A 24,383-nucleotide genomic window follows, 5' to 3' on the forward strand; every position below is an offset into this window, starting at 1 on the left:
TTTTGTGTCTTTTTTCAACAGGCATTATTAAAAAAAAAAAAGCTCTATGGATGAGTATTTCGCTTCGCGGAGGGACCAAAATGCAGCATCGTGCTTTGGTTGAAGAGTTGAAGTGTTGTCGCCGCCCAGTGGTCAATAGTAGCAACAGCCCGTTTCACAATTTAGACTTCACTTCAAATAAATACGCAACTTATATCTCCAGAACCTGTGCGTCTTTATTCCCTCCTTCCTTGTTTTGAGAGAACCAGCTAAAACGAGCACTTGACCGTACAAACATAGCATTAAAAAACACACAAAATACATTCCACACCATGGCAGGCCCTTCTCCGTCCCGAATGCAAAATAATAATGTGGCTGCCCAATTAGAATCATTTCATAGACTAAGACTGACATCTGATTAGCAATGACCAACATGTCTCAAATATTAGTTAAGCAAGCTACAATCGCTTGGTGACATAATCCAATGCGAGAACTGTGCCAGATGACTTGGGGTATTTTTTAGCATTGGGGGGGTCCTCGATTTTATGAAGTTTGTTGGAGATTCGAAACTCATTCGCTTTGCTGGACAGCAAATTATTACGTCACTTGTACTACAGATGATTGCAATAATCGATCATCTGTCGATACTTTGTGTGACATGCATGTGTGTAGAGTGCTATTTTTAATCATTACATCAAAACCCATTACAAAAATGTTTTTTCCGTAGTGGTGGTGGTGGTGGAGGGATGGGGGAATCTGGAACGGACAACTTGCATTTCCATTCATTTCAATGGGAAAAACTGATATGACAGAAGTGTGCTGTCTCACCAGTTTTATGAGACACAAGCTGTCAATCGGTCCTTTTTTGTTCTGAATTACGTGAGTTCTGTTAGCTTAATGCTAACACTGAATGGAAAATGTCATAGATGGGCTAAGGACTAGCATCTGCGTGGTAGTTTTATAAACCTTTGGGCACCGCATATTTGTGGCGCAATACACGCAGACAGATCAAAGTAATATGCACAGGCATATATTGGTTATCTTTTGCAAAGAACGACGAATATTTCGGAGTCTCCATTTGAGCCAAAGTGTGTCAAAACCAGTTGAATTCCATTTACAGTCTATGAAACAATGCCATTCTGACATGTCTTTTATCAGGCATAATATCAGAGTGCTAATTTTCTGGTTCAGACAGACACAACAACTTTTTATGTTGTGTTTTGGGGGTATGGCTGGCACCCGATTAAAGGCTGAAAAATGTTTTGAGACGGGTGTGTTTTGTGTTCCCAGCCAACTCAACTCATAGCTCAAGGCACCACTATCCAAGACGGAACCAACCAGCTTTTGAAGTCTCTGTGAAAGCGAAGCGCCCTGGCTGGGCCGCGGCTCCCCCAAAAGGCAACCGGTCAAAGGTTCTAATCGCAGCGGCCCACACGAGCGCACCGCCGGGCCCGAGCAACCTGCGTTTTGCCTCCTCTTCTCTCGGGGATCAGTACAAGCCCACGTTGTCCCACTCCACCAGGTACTGCACCTTCCCATCGGGCGTGACGCGTCTGGCCAGGATTCTGACCGCCTCGCCTCCGCCCCAGCTCCTGGGGAGCCGCCCGTCGTGCGCCCCGTCCGGGCTTCCAGCCCCACCCGGCAGGGGGCAAGGCGGCGAGTCGCACAGCAGGAGGTCTTCCGCTTGCTTGTGTCCCGGCTGGTGCAGGCGCTCGCTGGAGTTGAGCGGGTACGGAAAGCAGGGCGGGGCTACTCGGCGGCCGTCCTCCGTGCTGGCCGCACCAATCGAAGGAGGAGAGGAAATACAATTTAGCCGTTCGTCCGCAACCGGTCCACTGTCAAGCTCATCCACAACGATTCGCATCCCCGATTTACTTCAATGAGTATATTTCAAACCCTCAGCCTGTCAACAGCCATTTCTGTAAGTCATCCGTGAAAGCCGATCGACATTTGCAAACCTCGGCTTGGACTTTGGAAAGCTATCATCAACATTTTGGCTTTTTTTTTTTTTTTTGGCGACTGATGCCAAACCAGGAAACTGGAAAGAGTCATTGCCTGTTTATTTGCAGCGCAACCTGACTAACGTGCAGCTGAAGCCGAATCTGTCAGAAAACCAGCCAAACGGCGATTGTTTGCAATCACCTTCTTTTGACTGAACCCAAAGACAATCAGTCTGCTTTGCCGAAAATGCAAAACATTTCTTGTCGAGAAGCTGAATTTGATGTGGGCGCAAATGCGGCTTGCTTTGATTGCGAATGCGTTGCGGACGAATGAAAGAATTGCCAAGCAGACCGCTTCCTGAAGAGCAACAACCTGTTGGAGTGATGCAGACCTCTGGCGAGCGCCGTGTGGTAGAGGGCGTACATCCGCTTGGGGGGAGAACTGCGCAAGAAAAAGTAGGCACCACTTTGTGAGCCTCTGAAAAAGCCTTTGCGCAATTTTTTAACCGCTCCAATTCAAAGCAAAAAAACCGAAATGGCAGCTAGCACGCGTCACCTCAGATGGAGTTCTTCCTGGGACTTTGCGGGCGCATACAGGCCGTCTCCTCCCGCGTAGCCGTGGCAAAATGGCAGCGGCTCCACTGCGTTGGACGGAACGGGCGGCGGACAAGCCTGGACGCCGGAGACAAAGCGAGATGGCGCCACGTGGTCGGCATCATCATTTGCTACCGATCGTGGCGAGCCAAACCGGCGGCGCCTGACCGATTGACAGCTCGTTCGGACACTGACCTGCGTCTCGGTGATGCGCCGCTTTGATTTACGTGATTCGGGTGCAGGCGGCCTCCTCTGACACGGCAGCGACGGCGGGCTGAAACGCAAACAATAAGGATGCAAATGAGAAATCTGAAAATTCTCAACAAATATGAGTCCACTTTCAGGAATTGATGGTTCTTATGACTCGTCACAGCACACAAACCTTTCCAAAAATGGATGTAGATGTTGCCCTGTAGCCACAAAAGTAAAACATCCAATTCGTGGCAGTGCAAGAGAAAAAAAGAGAGCGGAATGGAAGTGGGGGCCAGTGCACCCTCTGGTGGACAAATTGAGCAACGCTTATTTATTTATTTATTATATTTATTTTTTTATATATTTTTTTTTGCTAGTTTAGTTGGATTGAACGATTGCTGTCAGTTTTGTGAGCAAACAAGACGCTGACCTTCTGCGATGGGAAATGCTGATGGGCGGCTCAGTGATGAGAGGCGACGAATCGGACAACAGCGGCGGCGGCGCTCGAACCTGAAGCCCAAAAAGACACTTCTTCTTCTTGATTTCTTTTCCAGAGACAAACCTGTGCGGGAAAATATTTGACGTATGACACAAAAGAATGAAATAAGCCGACAAAGGCATTTGAAGGCACGGAATTTGTGGCTATCTCACCGGTCCTTTTGGGAGTTGAGTGCGTTGAGGAGATTGTGACATCGCTCTTGCCTTGGTGTATCACAGAGCTATGCAAAAAAAAAAGTCAACACTTAAGACAAGGTAAAAAAAACAAAACGGCTCTGCTTTCTCTTTTTAAGCTTCTGTCAACTTTGCACTCTAGAATGCTTTGAATTCGACATTAATGACAGCTAATGGGCTTCGAGCCCGTGTTGCAAAACCCGAAATAAGAAAACTAAATGCCAGCAGCATTTCGTCCGATTTCATCATGGTGCTTTTAAGCGGAGGATTCGCAGTACCTCGCCCAGGAGCAACGAGTCCCAGTTCTCGTTGGTGAAGGACAAGATTTCATGGTCAAAATCAAAGTATTTCCTCTTGCAGCACAGGGACAGGTGGTAGAGCACCAAGTGGGCCAAGTCCACCCTGCATTGGGAAGGAAGAAAGAGAAAGAAGGTGAGCCGCTTTGCACGCGACATGCGTGGCTATCAAATGTTCTGTCATCACCAGGTCATGGGGAGTCTTTTGACTGTTTCGGGTCCTTTATTACACACTGAGCACTGGAACTGATAAAACCTGAAACAAATGCAAAGAAAACAGTCGAAACAATTGCAAAAAAAAAAGGGCAAAGAGGAAACCCTCCAAGCATGATATTGGAATGGAACTGATGTCAATCCACTTCCGGTTTGGAGCCAGGTTTGCGTTCTCGCAACCCGGGTGTCGGCAAAATAATTCAATAAAAGCATCGTTGGGTGCTCAAGCCGCTGCTGTTTTTCTGCCATTTCATAAAATCATGCGACTGACTGACGCCGGATCTCGGTTGACATGGCAACAACATTGCCGAGCAGCAGCCCTTCTATGGGCTAAAAGTCACGCCCCTCTGTAGCGTTATTGTGATATGGTGTTAGCTCTGTTGCTAGCTTAATGTCGCGTGGGAAGGGACTTACCTGTCGCCGTAGAGGATAGGCTTGCTTAGACACTGCGTGCAGGCCTCGTGGAACCACTGGCCGCAGCTTCCGCACTGAAGCATCTTCAGGTTCCACCTGCACGAGAAACAAACTTTCAGTTCCTTGCGTGCGTCAGAATTTGCCGTACGGCCTCACTCACTCTCCGGGTCCGGCGCAGTAGCAGTAACACTGCTGCTGATTGGACAGGTGCTGCGCGTCCCAGTCCAAAGACGTCAGCTGATACGGCAGCCGCAGCTTCATGGAGTGCATCAGGCGAGCGAAGCGGCCACGTTTAATGGCACCCCCTCTCTGGGGAGAGCGGGATTTCAGGACGGGGTGTTAGTGGCCGGACGCGTCATACCAGAACTATCCACTGTGAGAGTTAGCAAATAGCGAGGGCCGACTGCCACGATAATATGGTTTCTATTTGCGACCTTGGTTGCCACGGCAAAGACGCACTGGCGACAGATCCAGGATTCGTCGTCGGCTTCGGGCTCGATGCTGGGCGTGTGGCACTCGGCGTGATAACCTGCGGGAGGGAGGGAGGGTTGGAGGTGAGAGGGAGGCCTTTGACATTTTGCCCAAGGGCACAGCCCCTGTTGCGCCGCCACGCATCGCTTTACCACTCCATTTGCGTCCTGGCAGAGGCAGCTCTTTTGAGCTCAACGCGCACGCACGCACGCACACACACGCACACACACACACACACACACACGAGCAGCCATGATTGTCAGATGGAAAAAAGTCTTAGCTTGTTTCCTGCCTTTATTTTGATCATTGGAGGAATTTGGACCTCATTCTTGCCATTTTGGTTATTTCCATCTTTGCCACATTCAAGATGGCGTCTGATTTATTTGGGCTGTCTATGCTTTTCAGCGCAGACATTTTTCTTGAAAGGAGTCACGCAAAGCATGCTGGGTATTGGGCCAAGCACCGCCATCAATCACACGTCAATCAAGATTCCGACTCGGCACCTCGTATCTTTTTCCGCTAATGCCTTTTCCCCCCAAAATATGTCATTGGCTCGCCTTCCAGTCGCTACGACGTTTCTGCAAGGGACGCGCATAGATCATTTATGACGGCGCCTTGTTTATTTTCCTTTCCGAGTCAGATCGTCAAGGTCGGTGCGGGAGCAAGACGACGGTGCGTGATGAGGTGCTCCTCCTTACCGTGGCGACATTTCAGACAATTTACGAGGGGTTCTTTAAGAGGCGGGGCCTCGCAGATACAGCAAACGTCTTCCTCGCCGGCTGCGACTGCATGAGAAGAAAAGGAAAATAAGGGCTACAACAATTTGTTCGTCAACAACTTATCCTTCATCAAAAGCGCAAATTGAAGCTCCGGCTTGGGCAACATTTTCTTTTGACGAATATGTTGGGGATCCCCCCCCCCCCCCCCAGTCAAAGGGCAACATTGTGATGAATGAAGCAAATGAATCGATTTTTTTACATCCATCTCAGTGCGCCCTCTGCTGGTGACTACAAATGAGGTCAAAGTGACCTCAGGCTCGTATTGCAAACGTCACACACAGTTCACTGGTTTTCCGAGGAAGAGCTCGTGACGTTGACGCCAATTTCAGTCGACGGGTCCAAAACAAGATGGCAGCCCCTGAGACGGACGACATGCGATGCCAGCCCTTCGTCACAATACCGTTTTTGGCTGAGTGGGACCGTGCTCAACATATTCTTGAAAATGTGATTTTGGACTGACAGAAGAGTTTTCCTCACAGGAGTGGATGTCTTTTCTCAGGACCCAGAACTCGGAGTTGTCCTCAAATCTGACCAGGCAGCATTGCTTGACGGTGTCTACCTGAGATGGGTCGATCAGTCGGGGGAGGGGGGGAGGTTGGGATTGACACAAAGCGTCAGGCTCCAAATAGGCAAAAGGGTACACAAGATCGCACTTACCCGCTTGACGTTGCCCAGGTAGAGGAGCCCGTCGCTCCATCTGGCCAGCACGTCGTCGCCCTCGCTCACTCCCCCCATCCTAAGCCCACCGACACACACACACTCACAGATGTGCAAATGGAAAATGGGATTTATGCGCTCCACACTTGAATGAGGGAAGGATATGGCCGGGAGGAAGAAGAGGAAGAGAGGAGGTGTTTACCCCCCCCCCCCCCCTTTTGGATACGTCGTCAGTGGGGTTAAACGGCTCTTCTCCCTCCCTTTACCTTTTTTTTTTTTTTTTTTTAGGTGAGCAAGAAGACGAGCGCACACGTGAGCGAGCGAAACAAGCGACGATGCCAAAGTGGCTCATGATGACCGCCGCTGCCGTCCACTTTCAGCAGCAGCAAAACTTGCCTACCTTCTGTCAAGTCCAACTCCTTCCTTCCTATTTCCTTCCGTCCGTCCTTCCTTCCTTCCTTCCCGTCGGGGTCACGCCGATTCGCGGCCAGGCTACGTGTGCATCATCATCATCTTCATCATCATCAGCAGCAGCTTCTTCTTCACCGCTGGCAGCCTGTGCATGCGTGCAAGTGTCAGTCAAGAGGAGGAAGAGCAACTAGGAAGCCCGCATGCCTCCTCCGCCGCCTTGCTTTCTGCCCCTCTCCTTTATGTTTCTTTTTTATTTCGTTTTCTTTTTTGCCTCAGCGTTACCGATCGCCTTCGCTGTTTTATTCTGAGCAAGCAACCGCCAGCGTATATCAAGCCGCCAGAGACGCCATCTTCCTCCTCCTCCCCCTCCTCTCTCTCGCTGTCTCTCACCGAACGACTTGTTGTGACGCAGACATAAAACACGGAGATAGAGAGGGAGGCAGATACAGATAGAAAGAAGGGGGAGGCTGCTCGGTGACGGGTGGACAGACCCCCCAAATTGGGGCATGATGATCATCATGATAATAATGGTGGCGCATGGCAAGATTTCGGGATGGGCGGGGCGAGGGGTGGGGGGTAGGCGGCAGCGTGCAAACCTCTTAACGGTCAATTAGGCAGCCAATTAGGGAGTCTTGAAACACCTCGTTAATTGCCGGGGCTGCCTGGAAAGTTGGGCTGCTGGGAGGGATGCCCCCGGAAAATGACATCATGATTTGTCTCCTGTGGATGGATAACACACCTGAATAGCATTTGACCCAAAACTCCATGGTGTGACCTTATAGATTGTTCTCAGCACATTCGATATCAATTATACCCCCAATAGATGTTTTTATCCACAGTGGTGTGAAACATCCAAATGACATTTTCAACTTTTTTGCTGAACAATTGATTAAGGAGCATTTTTTTTTTTTTTTTACGCATTTCAGGACATAAAAAAATGTCTGGTGGGCTATTAGTACATTTTGAAAAGATCATTTTGTGGAAGTGGATGAATTTCACTTCACTCTTTGCAAATCTTGACGAGTGTAGCTTTTGTTCATATTTGAATCCATATCGGTGAAAAGTAGTGACAGGTGGAAGCTGCTTGCCTAAATCACGTTTTGGTGGCGTGCTGTGAGATTTGAGATTTTCTTCGTATTGGCAAACGGGCAGCATAGTGGAAAGTGGCGTTTCAAAATGGCCCCCGGCTGCCAGCACCTTCTCTCGTGGTGGTCTTTTTCCTGCAATTCAAAATGTGTCCACCAGGAGGAGTGCATGCTACGTGAAGAAAATGCTCATTTCAAGTTGATTGATAGACTAAAAAAAAAAGCTTTTTTAAATACTGACTAATCTTTTTTTTTTTTTTAACTTAATCACTCACATGATGATGACAATCCCATGACTAAAACGATCACCTTCGAATCGTTGGTACCAGATAAAAGATAAATTCCATTTGAGAAGACACAATTTCTTGTCATTTTACTGTCACCTTTGTTTTGGTTTCCCTCTGAATACCTAGAGAAAACTTCAGAATTTTACCTTTCCAAATTGACCCTCTCCACACACACACACACGCACGCACACACGTGCACAAACTGTTGCCGTACCTATTACAATATACGCGTCCACTTCGAATGGAAAGACTGTGGTTAATAGCTTTTTTTTGCACATATTACGTTATTGTGAAGCATTTTTAACTTTGCACTAATCTAAATATCTGCAGTTATTATTACAATCCCTAACCAAGAGCGTTTAAAAAAAACGGTATACATTTTCTGTTACCGTAATAGCTACAAAAAAACATTACAAAAAATCTCACCTCCCCAAATGGAAAAGCAAATTTTAAAAGCAGAGATTTTACGTAAATAATTAGATTACATCTTTTAATTTCTCCTTTTGGCTCGTCTATCAAAATACACTTTGGTGGTTATTACACTGCATTGCCGAGTGTGATTGACTCCGTTTTATGATCGTTACGGCAATGGCTGTTGCGCCTGTACACCGCGCCCCCAACTGGCCACCGACGGTACTGCAAGTCCCACCCCCTTCCCTAACTTTCTCACCGACGTGGTCTATCCTCTTGTGCGAAACCATGGCGCTTCGACCCGACCTCTTCGCTGTATACGTGGCGTCGCAAGTCTTTTTTCTGTGCGCGGGATCGGCCAATTCGGACGGCGTTTCGTCGTTGCTGCAGCCGTATGACTTTTTGTACTACTCAGGGGTGCGTTCGTATTTCAACGGGCATTGGGCGAAGTCTGCGGAGATGATTGAGAAGTCCATTGTGACCAAGGAGGCTCTGTTTAAAGTCCGACGACAGTGTTATGAGGAATGTGGAGCAACGGGAGAAGATGCACTCCAAAAACTAGGTACGTAAGCTACAGTCATAAAAATAATGTTCTGGTCTTACTTTCGGGTGGCACAATCGTGAGTTATCATATCTACGTCAACGTTTCCCAACTCTTATTGAGCCAGTGCACACATTTTACATCAGAAAAACAATAATAATATTAACGGCACACCACCAAACAAAACAAAAAGTGGACTCAATCATCACCTCATGGCAGAGTACTGTCACTATACGTGTCTGGCATAACTCGGTGCACAGAGACACAAATACATAAATCTCAGATGTCAAATGAAGCGAAACCTGACCCTCATGGTCATTTTTTCCTCAATTCAAATAGTAGTTATCTGTCATATAAATGATAATACACTGCTTCTTTGAGATACAAGAAACCCAACATACAAGTTTTTTTGTGGAGTATCACATGTATAGTAATAATACTCACGGGCATATATTCTTCATCCTCTGCAAAGAACGTCAAAGATGCCTGTTGTCACCGCTTCTCTGTATTGTCAGACACTGAGGAGGGGAGCCTGTGGGACCTTTTTGCCCTGGACTGGGTGCAGAAGAAGGCAGAGTGCTTGAGATTCTGCGTGGGACGCTCGGTCAGCCATGTGGGACAGCTTCCCGTTTCCACGGACATCGATTACGAGTTCGGCAGCCGCAACGTCTACAACTTTCTGCAGGTTACGTACTATAAGGTGGGTGACCAATTGCAAATGGTTGCTAGTTGCTGGAGACAACCCCTTCCCTTCAGATTACTCTTTGTTGCATTGCTTTCTGTAGATGTGAATAAAAAGTTTTACAATATTGTCTTCACACGCTCCTCTCGGTGTCAGATGGAGAAACTGAAGAAAGCGGCAGCGGCGGCCCAGACATACTTTGTGGCCAATCCTACTCACCTGGAGATGAGGAACAACATCGAGAAGTACCGAAGGATGGAGGAAGTGACCGACGACGCCTTCTACGACCGGGAGATGGACAGCGAGAAGCACTGGGTGAGGAAGAAGAAGAACAACAATGTGCTTTGACGCTCTAATAGGGCCTAGATGCAAGCTGCACGTTGAACAAATGATGGTCTGGTTGTCTGCAGTTTCTGTACGATTCGGCCGTCCAGCACGAGGAAGCGTCCGAGTGGACCCAGGCGGTGGCCGCGTGGCGAACGTGCCTGAACGAAACGCTGCGTCACATCAACGAGTGCAGGGTGCAATGCGTGGTGGCCGCACAGCGCCTGCCCGAGGACCGGGGAGTGGACAGCGTTGACGGGGTCTTCGAGAAGGCCGCAGGTACACACACACAAGTGACTTGTCGAATGAAATAAAACACTTACCTGAACACAACTTTTTTATTTTCAGTTCTTTCCCTCTCGCTGTTATCGTGCCAGCAGTCGTGCATAACTCAGGTGTCCATGCGTCCCGGCAGGATCTCCTCTCAGAACGACTTGCTGCCCACTCAGCTGGAACACCTGCACATCGCGCAGTTTAAAGGTTTGTGGTACCCTTTGCAAATGCCTCAAGGACTGAACAACTAATGTATTTTTTAAGATAAAGTTTTACTTTGCCGCTATCTTGTGGCATCTTGGTGCTAAGGGACAGTTAAATTGAGGGGGAGCTGCTTCATTGAGTCAGCCATAGCCATGTCTACTAAAAGTAAAGTAGTGCTTTGCTGCCATCCGGTGGCATCTATTAGAAACTACAAAGATTGGACTACTGGGATTACTCCAATGTTTGCGCATCCTGTCTTCAGCTGGAGATGTGAGAGGCGCCGTGCAGACGCTTCGTTCCCTGCTGCTCTTTTACCCCTCAGACAAGGACTCCATAGACAATTTGCAGCTCTACCAAGAGACACTAGGGGGAGACAATGAGTCACAGCCTGCTCAGGTAAGGCCGCCACACCAATGGTCACATCCTTTTTCTACATGCTTGTCCTATCAGAGCTGACTTTGGGCAAGAGGGAGAGTTCAAGTCTGAAAATGTTTTGGGATGTAGGAGGAAAGCATAGTGGGAAAGATTTGTCTCATTTTTGTCTCGTACATGTCTACAGGAGATCGTCCACTATGTCAAACGCTCGTTGCAGGAGAAGGAGCTTCTCTATTTCGGCATGGAGAACCTAAATTACGCATTCACTGACCCAGTAGGTCTTCATCATGAACTTTCATTTGCTTAGGGGGAGCTTTTAAAAGTTAGCATGTGTGTCCTGTGCAGGATCTTTGGACACCTGAGGATATCGTGCCAGAATCCCTGAGGGAAACATGGAAGTAAGACAGCTCACAAGTGGGGGGAAAAACTCAACTCAAGCAAAAGTCGATGATGATACAACTCGTGTTTCTTAGAGCTGAGAAGGAGAAGATGATCGCAAGACCTAACGAGGAAGAACAAGAGGAGGTGGACGACAGCGGCTTCTTTGCAGGTTCAACACGCACCTTCTAATTGGAATCAATTGAGAATTTTTTTTTTTTAAACTCATGCGTCCCCCTGGTTGATTTTCTGCAGGTGGTCCAGTCCGTCAGGTGGGTGTGACCATCACCATGGACGAACTGCTTCTCAATGGCACCAACCGGGTGGTTCTGGACGGAGTCATGACTGAGACGGAGTGTGACAGGATGGTGCAGTTGGCAGCGGTGAGTCAGATCACAAGTCAGTTCAGTTCAGAAGTTCGACCTTAAATCTGCTGTTTTAACTCGAGTGTAAATTACGTTGATTAAATGATCCCACCTTGTTGATTGTCTGGTCTCTTAATAGGCGGTTGCATCAGCAGGAGACGGTTACCGGGGGCGACGGTCGCCACATACGCCTCATGAAACGCTGGACGGCCTGACCTTGCTTAGAGCTGTGAAGGTGAGACAAAAGCAAAATCCAAAACAAAGCACAACACGTGATTTTGTCACCCCTGCGTCAGCTGGCTCAGGACGGCCTGGTCAACCAAACGGACGCGAAGCTGCTGCACGAGCTGGGGGAGCGAGCGCGTCTCCTCCTTCATTCCTACTTCAGGAGCCCCTCAGGACTCTATGTGGCCTTCACGCACCTCGTCTGTCGGAGTGCCATTGCAGGTAAGTAGGTGGATAAATATGCAAGATTTGAATCAAAACAATAATTTTTTGGTTTGCAGGGGACCAAGAGGGCCGAATGGACTTATCTCACCCGGTCCATGTGGACAACTGTCTTTTTGAGCCAGACACCAGGCAGTGTTGGAAAGAACCGCCTGCCTTCATACACAGAGACCTCAGGTACACATTTGGACTTTTTGGCTTTTGCCATTTCGAAAACAATCCTTAGAGGATTTACAATTGTAACCGACAACAATCCCGCAAATTATTTGTTCGACACTGAAATTGAAATGTACTTTGTATTTCCCCTGCACAGCGCTGTCCTCTATCTGAATGACGACTTTGACGGTGGCGAATTGTTCTTCACCAACAGGGACGCCAAAATAGTCACAGTAAGTACTGTCAAACCGTTTATGGTGAAACAAGGAAACCAAAAGATGGCCCGCTTTCTTATTCCCGGTTGAAGTTTCTTATAAAACACACACATAAAACTCAATTTGTATCATGTATAATTAAACATGAACCAAGGCATGGCATGTCAAGAATTAGTTTAGGATTAGCAATGCAAAATGGCTAGGCTAATGGAAACTAGCGTAGATGTCAACGGTGACGGTGCAGCGTACCAAAAAAAAAAGAATAAAACTTTTTATACTTTACATAGCAAAATATTCACCTCATATTTCGTCTAACAAAAGTCAGCTAGCTTAATGCTAGCACAGAGCTGTATGGCCTACTCTGGTGCTAAACCGAAGCCTTGCAATTCTAAATTCAGAATTCCAACTTTACAAAATGGATGTATTATCAAACACGCAAGTGTTCCTAAAGTGAATATTAAAATGTGGTAGTGAAAATCAGGTTACAGTTCATACAACAAGATTCTAAACATTTTGTGGCCTCGCCTTGCAGGCTCAAGTCAAACCGACGTGCGGCCGTCTGGTGGGCTTCTCGTCGGGACCCATCAATCCGCACGGCGTTACGGCGGTGACAAAAGGTCGCCGATGCGCACTGGCACTCTGGTTCACCAAGAAGAAGCTCTACAGAGACATGGTAAGCATGGACACTGAGAGCGCCATGTAAATATGGTGGACTGTTCTTTCCAAAGAAAGTGATGATATCTTTTTTTGTCGCATCCCCGCTGGAGCGAGAGGAGGTGGAGAACGGGTGGGCCCCTGATGGGGAGAGCGCGGCACAGAAGGACGACAAGGAGGGCGGCGGAGCGCCCGCCCCTCGGAACGTTCGCAACCAAGCGCCAGCCAAGGGCAGAGCGAGAGAACGGGTGACGGCGGGGAAAGATGAACTGTGAATGTGAGCCTCTCAATCAAACCCAAATTTAGTGGTGAAAATTTCAAACGCAATCAATTGACACTATTGTCCAATTTTCTGAGGTGTTCCTAATTATATGGCCACTCCATCATCTCTACGCAAAAACAAACATTCTTCATTTTCAGTGACATTTGACACAGTGACTATTTATTCGAAAAGTGAGTGTGTAAATACTGTATTTATACTTACTAAGGAGGAAAGTAAACTTTTTTTCCTTTTGGTAACCCTCTGCAGTGTGCGAGTACATTTCTTTCCGTTTCCCTCACAATCGTTTTTTTGGAAAATATGTGAGCGATTTATGAGTCAAATTGTCCAAACTTCAATTTGGGCTGAGTCTTGCCAGAGGACGTCATCAGGCCCCGCTTTAGCCTCACCGAAAAAGTTCAGACAATTTAAGAGGTGAACCAGAGTTTGAAGCTATAGCTCCACGTTTCACTCCTAAATTGTTCAGACCTTCTCTTCAAATAAATTGAGTGCATTTATAAAAACATGAAACGCATAAAAAGGACTTTGCAAGGTCTTTAATCTCGGCTCAAGCAAATGTTGGGGGGGTTGTATAAGTATCAAACCAGGAAGTCAGTTAAAAGTGTCCATTAGTTACACGAGGGCCGACAGCAGAAGGCAAATAGCGATTAAAAAAAAAAAAAAACACAGACATTGGGAGGGGGTCTGTGAGGGATGATAGAAATAGAGAGATTACTGCTAATCTCTTCATAAATGAGTGCATTTGTTTATGAAGCTTAAAAAGTCTCCCATTTAGAATATGGAATAGTAATCCAGCCAGAGAGAGAAAGATGGTTTAATCATTCGACAAAGTGACGCTCTCAGCCAGGGACCCCCACCCCACCCAACCCAACTTCATGTCACCCCACCCCCACATCTCCTAAGAGCAGCCTCAAGTGCTGTTTATGTCCCATATTAACACTCTCAGCCCCCCACGTCTCCGTGTTATAATTCCCCTCCCACCGCCACTTGTCCAGAATTGGGTCGATGGCGGTTGGCTGAAACCCCGGCGTACCCGAAACATCCCTCTTTGGCGGGTGTCACGTAGCGCATGATGTCACGCATGCGTACGACCTCACACCCGATGCCGTAATTAGACATCGCCGCAGGAAGTCTGCGTGACATCTCATTATGTATTTGACTAGAAATTACATAAGGCCGCATTGCAATATTGGAATCGGCTCCATCGTGCGAATTGGACTCGGGGTGGCGATGCGTGAAGAGGACAGGGCTTAAAATTCAAGCGCGCAAGAATGGAGACAAGAGTGAAACATAATAACTATGAGTGAAACATAATAACTAAACTGAGTTTGACTTGACCACGTTTATTTGTCACTCAAATCATCATTTCCCATTGAAATGAATCAGAATGCCATCAATCCGTTCTAGGCTAAAAACAACAATCATTGTAATGTGTATTTTAAGAAAAATAGCACTCGATCCATAATTTTGCGACATTTCAAGTACACTCAGCTCATCAGTACAGTACTAACATCTGTTATTCTTCTCAAAGGATAGTCTTGTTAAATTGTCTATTTTCATATTTTGCTGCACCATCTATGTTCAATCGATATCTTAACAATTAGTATTAAGATAGCAAGTTGAAATGCTAAGATAGTAAGATATTTACATATTCTCTTTATTTTATAATTTTTCGACATCTCTCTCCTGCAAAATGACAAAAATGGAGTTAGCCCACTTTGATTCTGAGCAGCTCATATCCGCTCCCTCTCGGGTTTGGTCAACATCGGCCCTGCTGCCACTCACGGAACTTTCAGGATTAGTGACGACTGCACCATAAAAAGTCATACACCTCAACCCTGTTCTTTTCTTTCTTCTCCCCTCCCCTCCATTATTTCCAGCCCGGGATTCACCCCACGCTCGTGTCTTGTGACCCCCTTGCTCCGAGCAGGCCAAGCACCTTCTTTGGTCTGCCCCCCTTTGCCTCCTCTCCGTTTTGTCAGCCCCCCCCCAACCTCCAGCAGCAGCCACCTCTCTCTGTCCATTGCTGGGTTTATCCCCTCATCCCTGATCTCCCTTCATCCCTGCAATCCTCATCTGTTCCTCACAGACTGGACAGGACAGAAGAGGAGAGCAGAGGAGAGGAGAGGAGAGGGACCGGCCAAAGGGAGCATCAGGCCCGTTACAAAAGTGAACGGAAAGTGCTGCCATGGTCAGAGGCTGACTGACTGCTGCAGCCGTTTGACTACATTCATTTGTTTTTATTTTTTGTTTTTTTAAGTCATCCGGAACATTCCAAGAGGAGTCTCCAAACTGGTGAGGCCCATTTTTGTATTTGGTTAGGGATAATTACACTGGTCAACAGCAAATTTTGATCCGAGATGGCCTATTGTGTCATTAACAAATTTTTGATGCTGATTTCAAATAAGTCTTTGCTTTTTTTTTCTAAACATCCAATCTTTGAAATCATTTAATTTTAAGTTTGTTCTAAATGAGCTTGCGCAATATTTCTTTTTACCATGTATTGTCATTTAAAAGCGATAAAAAAATTCTACCTGTTGTCGAACCTGACCCTTAATTCATCGATATTATTATATTAATATATTATTATAATATACGTATATTATATATTAATAGATTACCCATTATATCACTGTTGTTTTAATATTATGGAAACCTGATTTGCTTGATAAAAACAAGGGCAGATTAAGTGCAAAAAATTCTAGATTGCATCTCTGATTGAAAAACTTTGATTGAAAATTTGTTGCCCATTGTTAATTACAAGGATTTGAACATGAGTTTTTTTGTGTTCTCTCTTTCATGTCAGTGAAAATAGGAGAGTAAGTTTGTATGTAATGAAGTAAAATTTCTTCTGAATCTAATAATATATTTTGACGAAGAATCAGAATTTGACTAGCATGACTTTCACTCTTGTGTCCGACAACCCCCACTCGATCCAGACCCCCCCACCCCCTCCTCCCTCTGGTGTCGTCCCCTCCCTCCCTCCCGTCTCTTATCCACATGCAAAGAGCAGTCAGTAATCGGATGAGAGCAGATTTGATTCAAAAAGGCGCCCGCCTACCCTTTTCCCCTTTAAAAATCTCCACCGACGACGAGATTTAAAACTCACTCTCCTGACCCCGGTCTTACGACCCCAACCCCCCCACCCACCCACCCACCCACGGGTAGTGGTGAATGCACTTTGCCATCCATCACCACCGTTCTCTCCTTGCAGCCGTTTAATCACCCAAAACAATGACGGAACAAGAAAAAAGCCATTAAATCAGCCCGAGGCTATCTCTCATTACTGTAATTTTATTTTAGCAGGCTCGCACTCTCACTAAACACACACACACACACACACACACACACACACACGCACGCACGCACACACAACTTGCCTTCAGCGTTCTCTCGTTTTCACTTTAGACAAATGAGAGGCAAATCCATCAGGTCGTGTGTGGCCTGATTCAAATCAGGAAGGAAAGTGCCAGCCACTGGAAATATTGTGGGCCCTTCGTATGATCGAATCGATCTGCCCCGTTGAAATGAATTAACGTCATTAATCTTGTCTTCCCCCAAAAAAATCACAATTAATTTCGCGTTTTTTTTTTAAACAAACAAAAATGGCGTGTCTTTGAATCATAAAATATAATAAAAGAGAATGAAAAGGAAAAACTAGTTCTATGAGTGACATTAGGAGCTGAGAATGGCCAATTCGTCTACTTGTGAGAATCGAGACGTGAGCTGTGGCCTACAGCAGCTCATTGCAAGTGTCATTTTTTAAAATGTTTTTATATACACACAAAGCATGAGAAAATTAGAACGAAAAGAAATTATTGAATTGCAGAAATCTTTTCAGTAAACATTCCAAAATCAAAGTTATAGTCGAAAAGCTGACATTGCTGACATTACTCACTGATTTTGTCCATTAGAGAATGAACTGGCTCTTTTAATCACAACATTACCAAATTCAATTCCAATCAACAATCTGGACGCTTGAACACACACACATACGCGTGCGTGCGCACACACACACACACACTCCACGCCCCCTCTCTCGTATTCTCTCCCAATACTTTGACGTGATGACATTCTGACAGGACGTACTGGTTTGTGTGTACATACGGGGCGAATCATCTGTAGTGCAAATAGTTTTGCCTGCTTGAATATTCATATACTCTTGCCTGAGCTCAACTGGATCTGTGTTTGAGAGGGTGTGTGTGTGCGTGCGTGCTCTACCAGTTTCTGTGTTTAATCAAGTTTGCAAAGCAGACAAGAGCCTAGTTTGACTTGCAAAAACGTTACTTCCTCGACAAGCCCCACGCAGGTAAACGTCAGTGTCTTGGCCACACTGGGCTGGATGGACCGTGTGAGGTTCTACTGAAGCAAAATATTCAATTGTGTTGTCCTTTCCTGGCGGGGGGGCCTTTTCAGCTTTCTAGCGTCCCTGAGAGTGCCTGACGAGCATCGCCATGGGTGAAATGGAGCAACTGCGAAAGGAGGCAGACAGTCTCAAGGACCAGATTACTGTAAGTACGCTGCATGATGGCACTTCTTAATAAATAGAAAGAAAAGCAATAGTGGAGTCGTTGATGTTACATACCAGACAATTGCCGTACTATAGATAATGGAAATACATCTGACCATTGAAATTGCTTGACATTTAAAAAAAAATCTGTAGGTCAAAATTTGCTCTGAAAACTGGCCAAAACTTTGTCTTTTTCAAAAGGGGCTTCTTGAAACTTTTTTTGGATGGGTCTGCTGCTAATGGACATGTCCACCGATCAAGTTTGCTTTTGAAGAACCCTTGGAAAGCAACCCAAATGAGTCCAAAACGTTTCAGACATGGGGACTTTTTTTGTGGCTCCACCAAATTTCATGTTGCTAACAGAAACTGCCTTTGAGGGCAGTACTTAAAATCCCTAGTGGGGCATTTTACACAAACGATTTTTCAATGGTACTCTTCTGCAGTGGCATTACAAGATCAAAACAAAAAAACACTTGAAATGAAATATGAGATTGGATTTTTAGGACCTATTTTACCGGATGATTTTGTGACTGTATGCTCTTCCCCTGCACTTAGGCGGCGCGCAAGGCCACGCAGGACATGAGCTTCCAGGAGGCCGTATCTAGCATCAACGTGGTGGGCCGCGTCCAGATGAAGACCAGGAAAACACTGAGGGGTCACCTGGCCAAGATCTACGCCATGCACTGGTCCACTGACTCCAAGTAAACGTTCATTTAAATCTCTTTTTTTTTTTTTTTAAAGATGATGTAAGGAATTTTAAGATTTTGTGTTGACCTGCGCCCAGGTTGTGCGTGAGTGCGTCTCAAGACGGGAAGCTCATCGTGTGGGACAGCATCACAACCAACAAGGTGAGAAGTTACTCACCTCTCGGTGTTTGGTTCTCCTGCGGGAACGGCTCCGTGTTTGCCAAGCGGGTGGTGAGCAGGTTTTTCCTCTTTGAAACAGTCGCCGGTGGGGAAGGAAATGTCAGGAAGGTCTGACTGACGATAATAATAAACAGTCGTTGGTGATAGCACAGCAGGTCGACTTAACTAGATGCCTGTACCTCATCCAGGTGAACGCCATCCCCCTCAAGTCGTCGTGGGTGATGACATGCGCCTACGCCCCGTCGGGCAACCTGGTGGCGTGCGGCGGTCTGGACAACATGTGCTCCATCTACAACCTGAAGGGCAAGGACGGCAACGTCAAGGTCATGCGCGAGCTGGCGGCTCACACGGGCAAGTGGCAACAAAAAGACTCGCCAACGTTCTCCCGCTGCGGATGTCGAGTACTTATTGCAGCTTTGTCGTCGTTGCAGGTTACCTGTCATGCTGCCGTTTCATCAGCGACAGCGAGATCATCACCAGCTCTGGAGACTGCACTTGGTGAGTCGTCTTGAGTCGATTTCATAATTGATATTGCAAACTTAATGATTTAGCTGATTTGGTTCCAGCGTGCTGTGGGACATCGAGACGGGCACCCAGAAAACTATCTTCGCGGGTCACCAGGGAGACTGCATGTCCTTGGCCGTGTCCCCGGACTTCAAGTTGTTCATCTCGGGCGCCTGCGACTTTACGGCCAAACTGTGGGACATCCGGGAGGGCAACTGCAGACAGACCTTCGGGGGCCACGAGAGCGACATCAACGCCATCGGGGTAAGAACACTCAGAAACGTTGATGCCCGTGCGACGGCCGGTATTCACCACCTGGTCCGCAGTTCTTCCCCAACGGCAACGCAGTCATCACGGGCTCTGATGACGCCACCTGCAAGCTGTACGACCTGAGGGCCGACCAGGAGCTCATCACCTACCAGGATTCCAGCATCATGTGCGGAGTCACCTCGCTGGCCCCCTCCCTGTCGGGACGTCTCATCCTGGCCGGCTACGACGACTTCAACGTTAATATTTGGGACTCGCTCAAAGCGGAAAGAGTGGGTGAGTGGGCATGCTGTGAATGCCACCAATTCAAATGCTGCCAAAACAAAGGATAGATTTATAATTAAATTCTCTGTACAGATTCTGAATCAAATACTAGATTCAGAGAGTCAAAAGCTACAGATTCACAAAAAGTAGTCTGAATCGAACACTACTGACTTAGAATCAAACCACGGCATAACAATTGAAAATCAAATCATTCCGAAATTTTTTTTTAATTTTGCAAAATAAAATCTTATTCTTAACTTGACAGGAGTGCTGGCCGGCCACGACAACCGAGTGAGCTGCATCGGCGTATCCTCGGACGGAATGGCGTGCTGCACGGGTTCGTGGGACAGCTTCCTCAAGATTTGGAATTGAGGCCTCGGGGCCGGCATCGGGATCTACATTCACGGGCGGAGGATTTAATTGTGCCAATTTTTCATGTCGTTGGTTGGATCATGTGAATGAAAATTCCTTTAGTTCATTATTACGCCACGGTCTGGCACACTTGACCTCTGCAGTCAAGCGGTTGTCAAACACAAGTACACTGGATGGACGTCCGTCATGTAGGTTGGGATGCAGTGTTTTATATCAAGCATTTTTTTTGTTAGTTTTCCAATAGATGCTCATGTTGACTTGCTCTTCTAAATAGAATTCAACATCCTAGAGGTTTTTGTGTTTGTATTGAATGTGACACTGGCTTGTTCTGATCCCCCCCCCCCAAAAAAAAAACGAGACAGTGACAGATGGGACCACAAAAAAAAGTGGTTCACTAAGCACTTACAACAAGCAACGAGCCATTTGTCTCAGGATTTAGCAAAACATGCTATTGCGCACATGTAAGCGCGACTTTTGGGAATTTGTTGTTTAGCATATCTTTCCAAACAGACTGTCAAATAAAGATGCGATTCTATTTGTCTTGTGTGGTCATTTTTCTTAAATTCTGTGAAATCAGACATGCAAAAACAAAGGCTTGATGGGTAATAGTCAACGCTTTTATTTATAAATTTACAGAAGGGTCAAGAAAAACTGCTTATGGTGGTAATAAAAGACAGAACACAAAATCAGTCAATTTTGGAAAGCTGTACACATAAAAACATACAGAAAGAGACCTAAAACAGATGAGTGATGAAAATATTTAAAAAAAACAAATGTGTTAATGCATCATCAATTTTCCTTGTTCAGAGAAACGGACAGAACTCTACGCTCCACCTGGCCGAGCCGAGCCTTCTCTGGGGTGGAACCTTTGAGCCTCATCTGGAATAAACACAATAATCCTCCATTTATTTATTTATTTTTATTTATTTTTTTAAGTAAACTGTTGAGTCGCGGGGATGGACCAATGTTTAGTTGTTGAGCTGATGAATGGCTAAATAGATGGCATGATGTATGATAAGAAATAGGATGACAGATCTAGCTAGCCAAAGCTAGCAATAGCAGGAGACTGTTAGCACAGCTCAGGAGAATATCAGATTAAAAGCGGTAGCTAACTAAGGCCAAAGAAATAGTTAGCAGTTCAGTTTGTGTTAAAACCTTTTACCCTAGAATGGGGGAAGACGAAAAACTATGGGGTAAGCTAGTGCTTGATGGCTAAAGTCGGTATGGAGAGCAATTCCGTAATCCAATTCTAGATACAAAAGGTTTTAGGTTGCAATTAGAGTACAGTGACACACTCGACACACCAATCCCAATTTGTTAAAACTTTGCAATAATTCCTTACAAAACATCTCATAGAAGGGGACTACTGTACTCTAATTACAATTTGCTTGAAAATTCAGTCACCTTGTGTGTTACGTGGGCAAAATATTCTGCGGGAATAAACAAATGAGTTTATGAAAAGTGTTCTTATTTAATTGTTGAAAAGGAATAAATTGTTTTGCTGACCTGAGGATGTCCCCTGTGTGAATTCTGCAGAATTTGCAGCGGGGAGCGGCCTTCTGTAAGGGAGAGAAAAATAATGAAACATGAAAAATGCTATAATCAATCAAGAAATAAAACAGTTACACAGGCACGCACCTTTTTGCTTTTGTTTGCCAGCGCTCCCCTTGTTTTCATTGTTGATGCTCTTCACCGCCACCGCCACAGCCAGAGGGGACGACCCCCCCTTGGCACCTTGCACGGCCCTGACCCTGAGCCCGGTGGCTCCAAAACCTTTGCCTAGCCACTGCGGCTTGAACACCAACTGACTCGGACTCCTCATGTCCAGGGTGAGGCGGTGGATGTCGCTGGGACATTGCAAGACGGGTGCCTCGGAAGCCTCCTTGGACACCTCTTGGGTTAATTCCTGCTTCTGCACAGGGGGGTCAGAGGAGTCCAGAGTCGGCTCGGGCGCGACTGCGGGAAGAGCGTAGAGGTGGTCCAGTCCGCTGCTGTCCTGGTGCACCTCGTCAAGGATCTGGGGTGAGGGCGCTCCCTCGTGGCAGGTGATGAGGCTCATGCTCAGCCTCTTGTGGAGCGGAGACTCACAGGCCTCCTCTGCCTCCTCCAGGTTGGCATCGTCCGTTTCAATCTCCACTTCCACCCCAGGTTGCTCCAGCAGCACGAAGGGGCTGCAGGCACTATGCTCTCTCTGAACGGGTGTGGCCATGAGGTTGGAGTGTTGAGTCAAGGAGTCGGAGACGTGTGGCTTCTGTGGAGTCAGGAGAGGCTCGGCGGAATCCGGCTCCTCGCCCTCGACGACGTCACAACACTCTTGGGCGCCGACGTCATTTATGGGGACTTTGCCTTCGGCTTCCATGTGGAACAACATTCCCAGACGTCGTGCGAGGCTGCCCACTTTGGCTGCAAACAACAACTTTGATTATTTATTGCATTTTGCGAAGTCTAAATTCTAAGTGCTTAGTTCAGATATGTCCGATTATTTTTGAGGAACCAATTTCATGTGCAGTACATTTCAAGTAACGTTGCTCATATGAAGAACCCTGATCAAACAAAGTTACCTCTCATGACTTCTCGGACAGGCGTGCGGGAAATGCCTACAGTGGGCGAGCGAGGATCACCTCCGACTAAAGGACACTCACTCGTCAGCTCATCGGTTTTAATCGCGCCAACCTGTGCGGCGTAACAACGGTTAATGCTAGTCAAGGGTGATAGTTGATCTGAAATTCAAAAGTTTGTACCTGAATGGGTGTGCGGTCAATGGCCACCGATGGGGAACGTGGATCGATGAGCCGAGCCACCCTGGAGTTCTTGATGGGCGCTTGTTTGGTTGCAGCCCTCGCTGCCATCTTGCTCTCACTGGCTCCCATTCTGAGTTTTTTTTAGGTCAAACCTGAACAACCACAAGACTCTTAATTACACGAAAAGTCCATTTCAGTGCCTTAATAACAATTAGTTTTAAAGAGAAGGCTAACTGTGTTTTACTTTTTAACATTAAGTTGCATCAGCATTTTCCTTTAGGACTAATTTACTCGAGTTTAAAGCATTGCTAAGGTCATTTTTCAAACGTGTCCAACCCCACAACAGCTGTAACACAAAATTAGTTTTTAATTAAATACAACAATGAGAAGATCCTGGCGTATGTAAATCTCGGTTTTATGCCGTTTGTGCTCTTTCATTTCGTGTTTTAATATTAGTTTCAAGTCTTATCATAATTGGCATACGTAAAGGCTTAAATGTAAGTTTGTAGCGGGGGTAAACTGGGCTAACGTGCGCTACTTCTGCCAATGTGATTACTTTCCCGTTTACAATAACGACGTTTCTATTTTCTGTATTGCAACACATTAATGTCTAGAATAATCCAATAAAGCCCAAATGCTAAATGCACGTTTGTAGCGTGGGCAAACGTGAGCTACTTCTGCTAATGTGATTACTTTCCCGTTTACAATAACGACATTTCTACTTTCTGTATTGCAACACATTAATGTCTAGAATAGTCCAATAAAGCCCAAATGCTAAATGCACGTTTGTAGCGTGGGCAAACGTGAGCTACTTCTGCTAATGTGATTACTTTCCCGTTTACAATAACGACATTTCTACTTTCTGTATTGCAACACATTAATGTCTAGAATAGTCCAATAAAGCCCAAATGCTAAATGCACGTTTGTAGCGTGGGCAAACGTGAGCTACTTCTGCTAATGTGATTTCTTTCCCGTTTCACTGACGACGAAAACAACATTTCTACTTTCTGTATTGTAACACATTAACGTAAAAAACATCGAGTCTATAATAATCCAATAAACCGGGAGCCAACAGCGAATACATTTTCAATCTTACCCTTAAAAGTAGACAGTCAACAGATCGTAGAGACTTTATCAGACGTTCCTCCAAACACAAGAAATAAAGTAGCATACAACTGAAAGGACTTTCTCGCGTACATTTAAATAGAGTGCTAGGTCACGTGCTTTTTGAATGAGCCAATCAGCGGGTTGGTACGGTGCCTGTTTTCGGTGCTGAATGGTTGAGCAAAGTGATCGACGGGTGGGCGGGGTTGCTACAAAACTTGTTTTTTGAAGTGAAACAACTGACGTTATTTTTCGGTTTGAGCACGTGTTTTAGGAACATTTTTACTTGATTTCATGATCATTTTATTTTTGTAGTATTTTCCCCCAACTATCAGCGACGTGAAAAATGTTTTAAAATATGAGTGCAAGTTATTTAGCTTTACCTTTGTTTAAAATCCCAATGCTGCCAAGACACCACTATTTACATAATCAAATTGCATTTATTCCGTCATTTAAATAA

The 24,383-nt window shown here is 46.0% G+C and overlaps 4 protein-coding genes across 8 annotated transcripts; 2 read left to right on the top strand and 2 right to left on the bottom strand.

Annotated features, from left to right (window-relative positions):
* Positions 1 to 197: 197 nt before the first annotated feature.
* On the bottom strand, positions 198 to 7,121 carry phf1 (PHD finger protein 1). Of its 4 annotated transcripts, none has more exons than XM_037273290.1 (15): positions 6,608 to 7,121; positions 6,208 to 6,286; positions 6,028 to 6,105; positions 5,470 to 5,556; positions 4,735 to 4,829; positions 4,461 to 4,609; positions 4,301 to 4,396; positions 3,861 to 3,929; positions 3,656 to 3,779; positions 3,357 to 3,424; positions 3,136 to 3,267; positions 2,709 to 2,787; positions 2,476 to 2,591; positions 2,293 to 2,361; positions 198 to 1,751 (listed from the first exon to the last, which is right to left on the bottom strand). In XM_037273290.1, the coding sequence occupies exons 2-15, from the start codon at positions 6,245 to 6,247 to the stop codon at positions 1,469 to 1,471; spliced, it is 1,485 nt and encodes a 494-aa protein (XP_037129185.1). In that variant the 5' UTR covers positions 6,248 to 6,286; positions 6,608 to 7,121; the 3' UTR covers positions 198 to 1,468. The 4 variants fall into 4 exon arrangements, with proteins under 4 accessions (XP_037129185.1, XP_037129184.1, XP_037129183.1 ...); XM_037273288.1 differs by having other exon boundaries at positions 1,469 to 1,751; positions 6,028 to 6,109; positions 6,608 to 7,120; XM_037273289.1 differs by lacking the exon at positions 6,608 to 7,121 and having other exon boundaries at positions 6,028 to 6,109; positions 6,208 to 6,285.
* A 1,506-nt stretch (positions 7,122 to 8,627) lies between these two features.
* Positions 8,628 to 13,543, top strand: p3h3 (prolyl 3-hydroxylase 3). The gene is made up of 16 exons (XM_037273210.1): positions 8,628 to 8,963; positions 9,458 to 9,642; positions 9,781 to 9,939; positions 10,035 to 10,227; positions 10,297 to 10,428; positions 10,688 to 10,821; positions 10,985 to 11,074; positions 11,146 to 11,198; positions 11,274 to 11,350; positions 11,434 to 11,561; positions 11,683 to 11,778; positions 11,840 to 11,990; positions 12,050 to 12,167; positions 12,304 to 12,379; positions 12,894 to 13,034; positions 13,126 to 13,543. Exons 1-16 carry the CDS (start codon positions 8,690 to 8,692, stop codon positions 13,288 to 13,290), a joined length of 2,172 nt encoding a protein of 723 aa, XP_037129105.1. The 5' UTR covers positions 8,628 to 8,689; the 3' UTR covers positions 13,291 to 13,543.
* A 1,639-nt stretch (positions 13,544 to 15,182) lies between these two features.
* Positions 15,183 to 20,613, top strand: gnb3a (guanine nucleotide binding protein (G protein), beta polypeptide 3a). 2 transcript variants are annotated; one of them, XM_037273371.1, is made up of 9 exons: positions 15,183 to 15,590; positions 17,712 to 17,806; positions 18,361 to 18,506; positions 18,590 to 18,653; positions 18,860 to 19,022; positions 19,103 to 19,169; positions 19,238 to 19,439; positions 19,502 to 19,718; positions 19,972 to 20,613. In XM_037273371.1, exons 2-9 carry the CDS (start codon positions 17,750 to 17,752, stop codon positions 20,076 to 20,078), a joined length of 1,023 nt encoding a protein of 340 aa, XP_037129266.1. In that variant the 5' UTR covers positions 15,183 to 15,590; positions 17,712 to 17,749; the 3' UTR covers positions 20,079 to 20,613. The 2 variants fall into 2 exon arrangements, with proteins under 2 accessions (XP_037129266.1, XP_037129267.1); XM_037273372.1 differs by lacking the exon at positions 15,183 to 15,590 and adding an exon at positions 16,681 to 17,604.
* Positions 20,614 to 20,681: 68 nt separating this feature from the next.
* On the bottom strand, positions 20,682 to 24,040 carry cdca3 (cell division cycle associated 3). Its single transcript, XM_037273359.1, has 6 exons — positions 23,916 to 24,040; positions 22,820 to 22,971; positions 22,640 to 22,751; positions 21,717 to 22,481; positions 21,585 to 21,637; positions 20,682 to 20,957 (listed from the first exon to the last, which is right to left on the bottom strand). Exons 2-6 carry the CDS (start codon positions 22,946 to 22,948, stop codon positions 20,868 to 20,870), a joined length of 1,149 nt encoding a protein of 382 aa, XP_037129254.1. The 5' UTR covers positions 22,949 to 22,971; positions 23,916 to 24,040; the 3' UTR covers positions 20,682 to 20,867.
* Positions 24,041 to 24,383: the final 343 nt, after the last annotated feature.

This window comes from Syngnathus acus, chromosome 16 (genome assembly GCF_901709675.1).
Source record: "Syngnathus acus chromosome 16, fSynAcu1.2, whole genome shotgun sequence".
Lineage (NCBI taxonomy): Eukaryota > Metazoa > Chordata > Actinopteri > Syngnathiformes > Syngnathidae > Syngnathus > Syngnathus acus.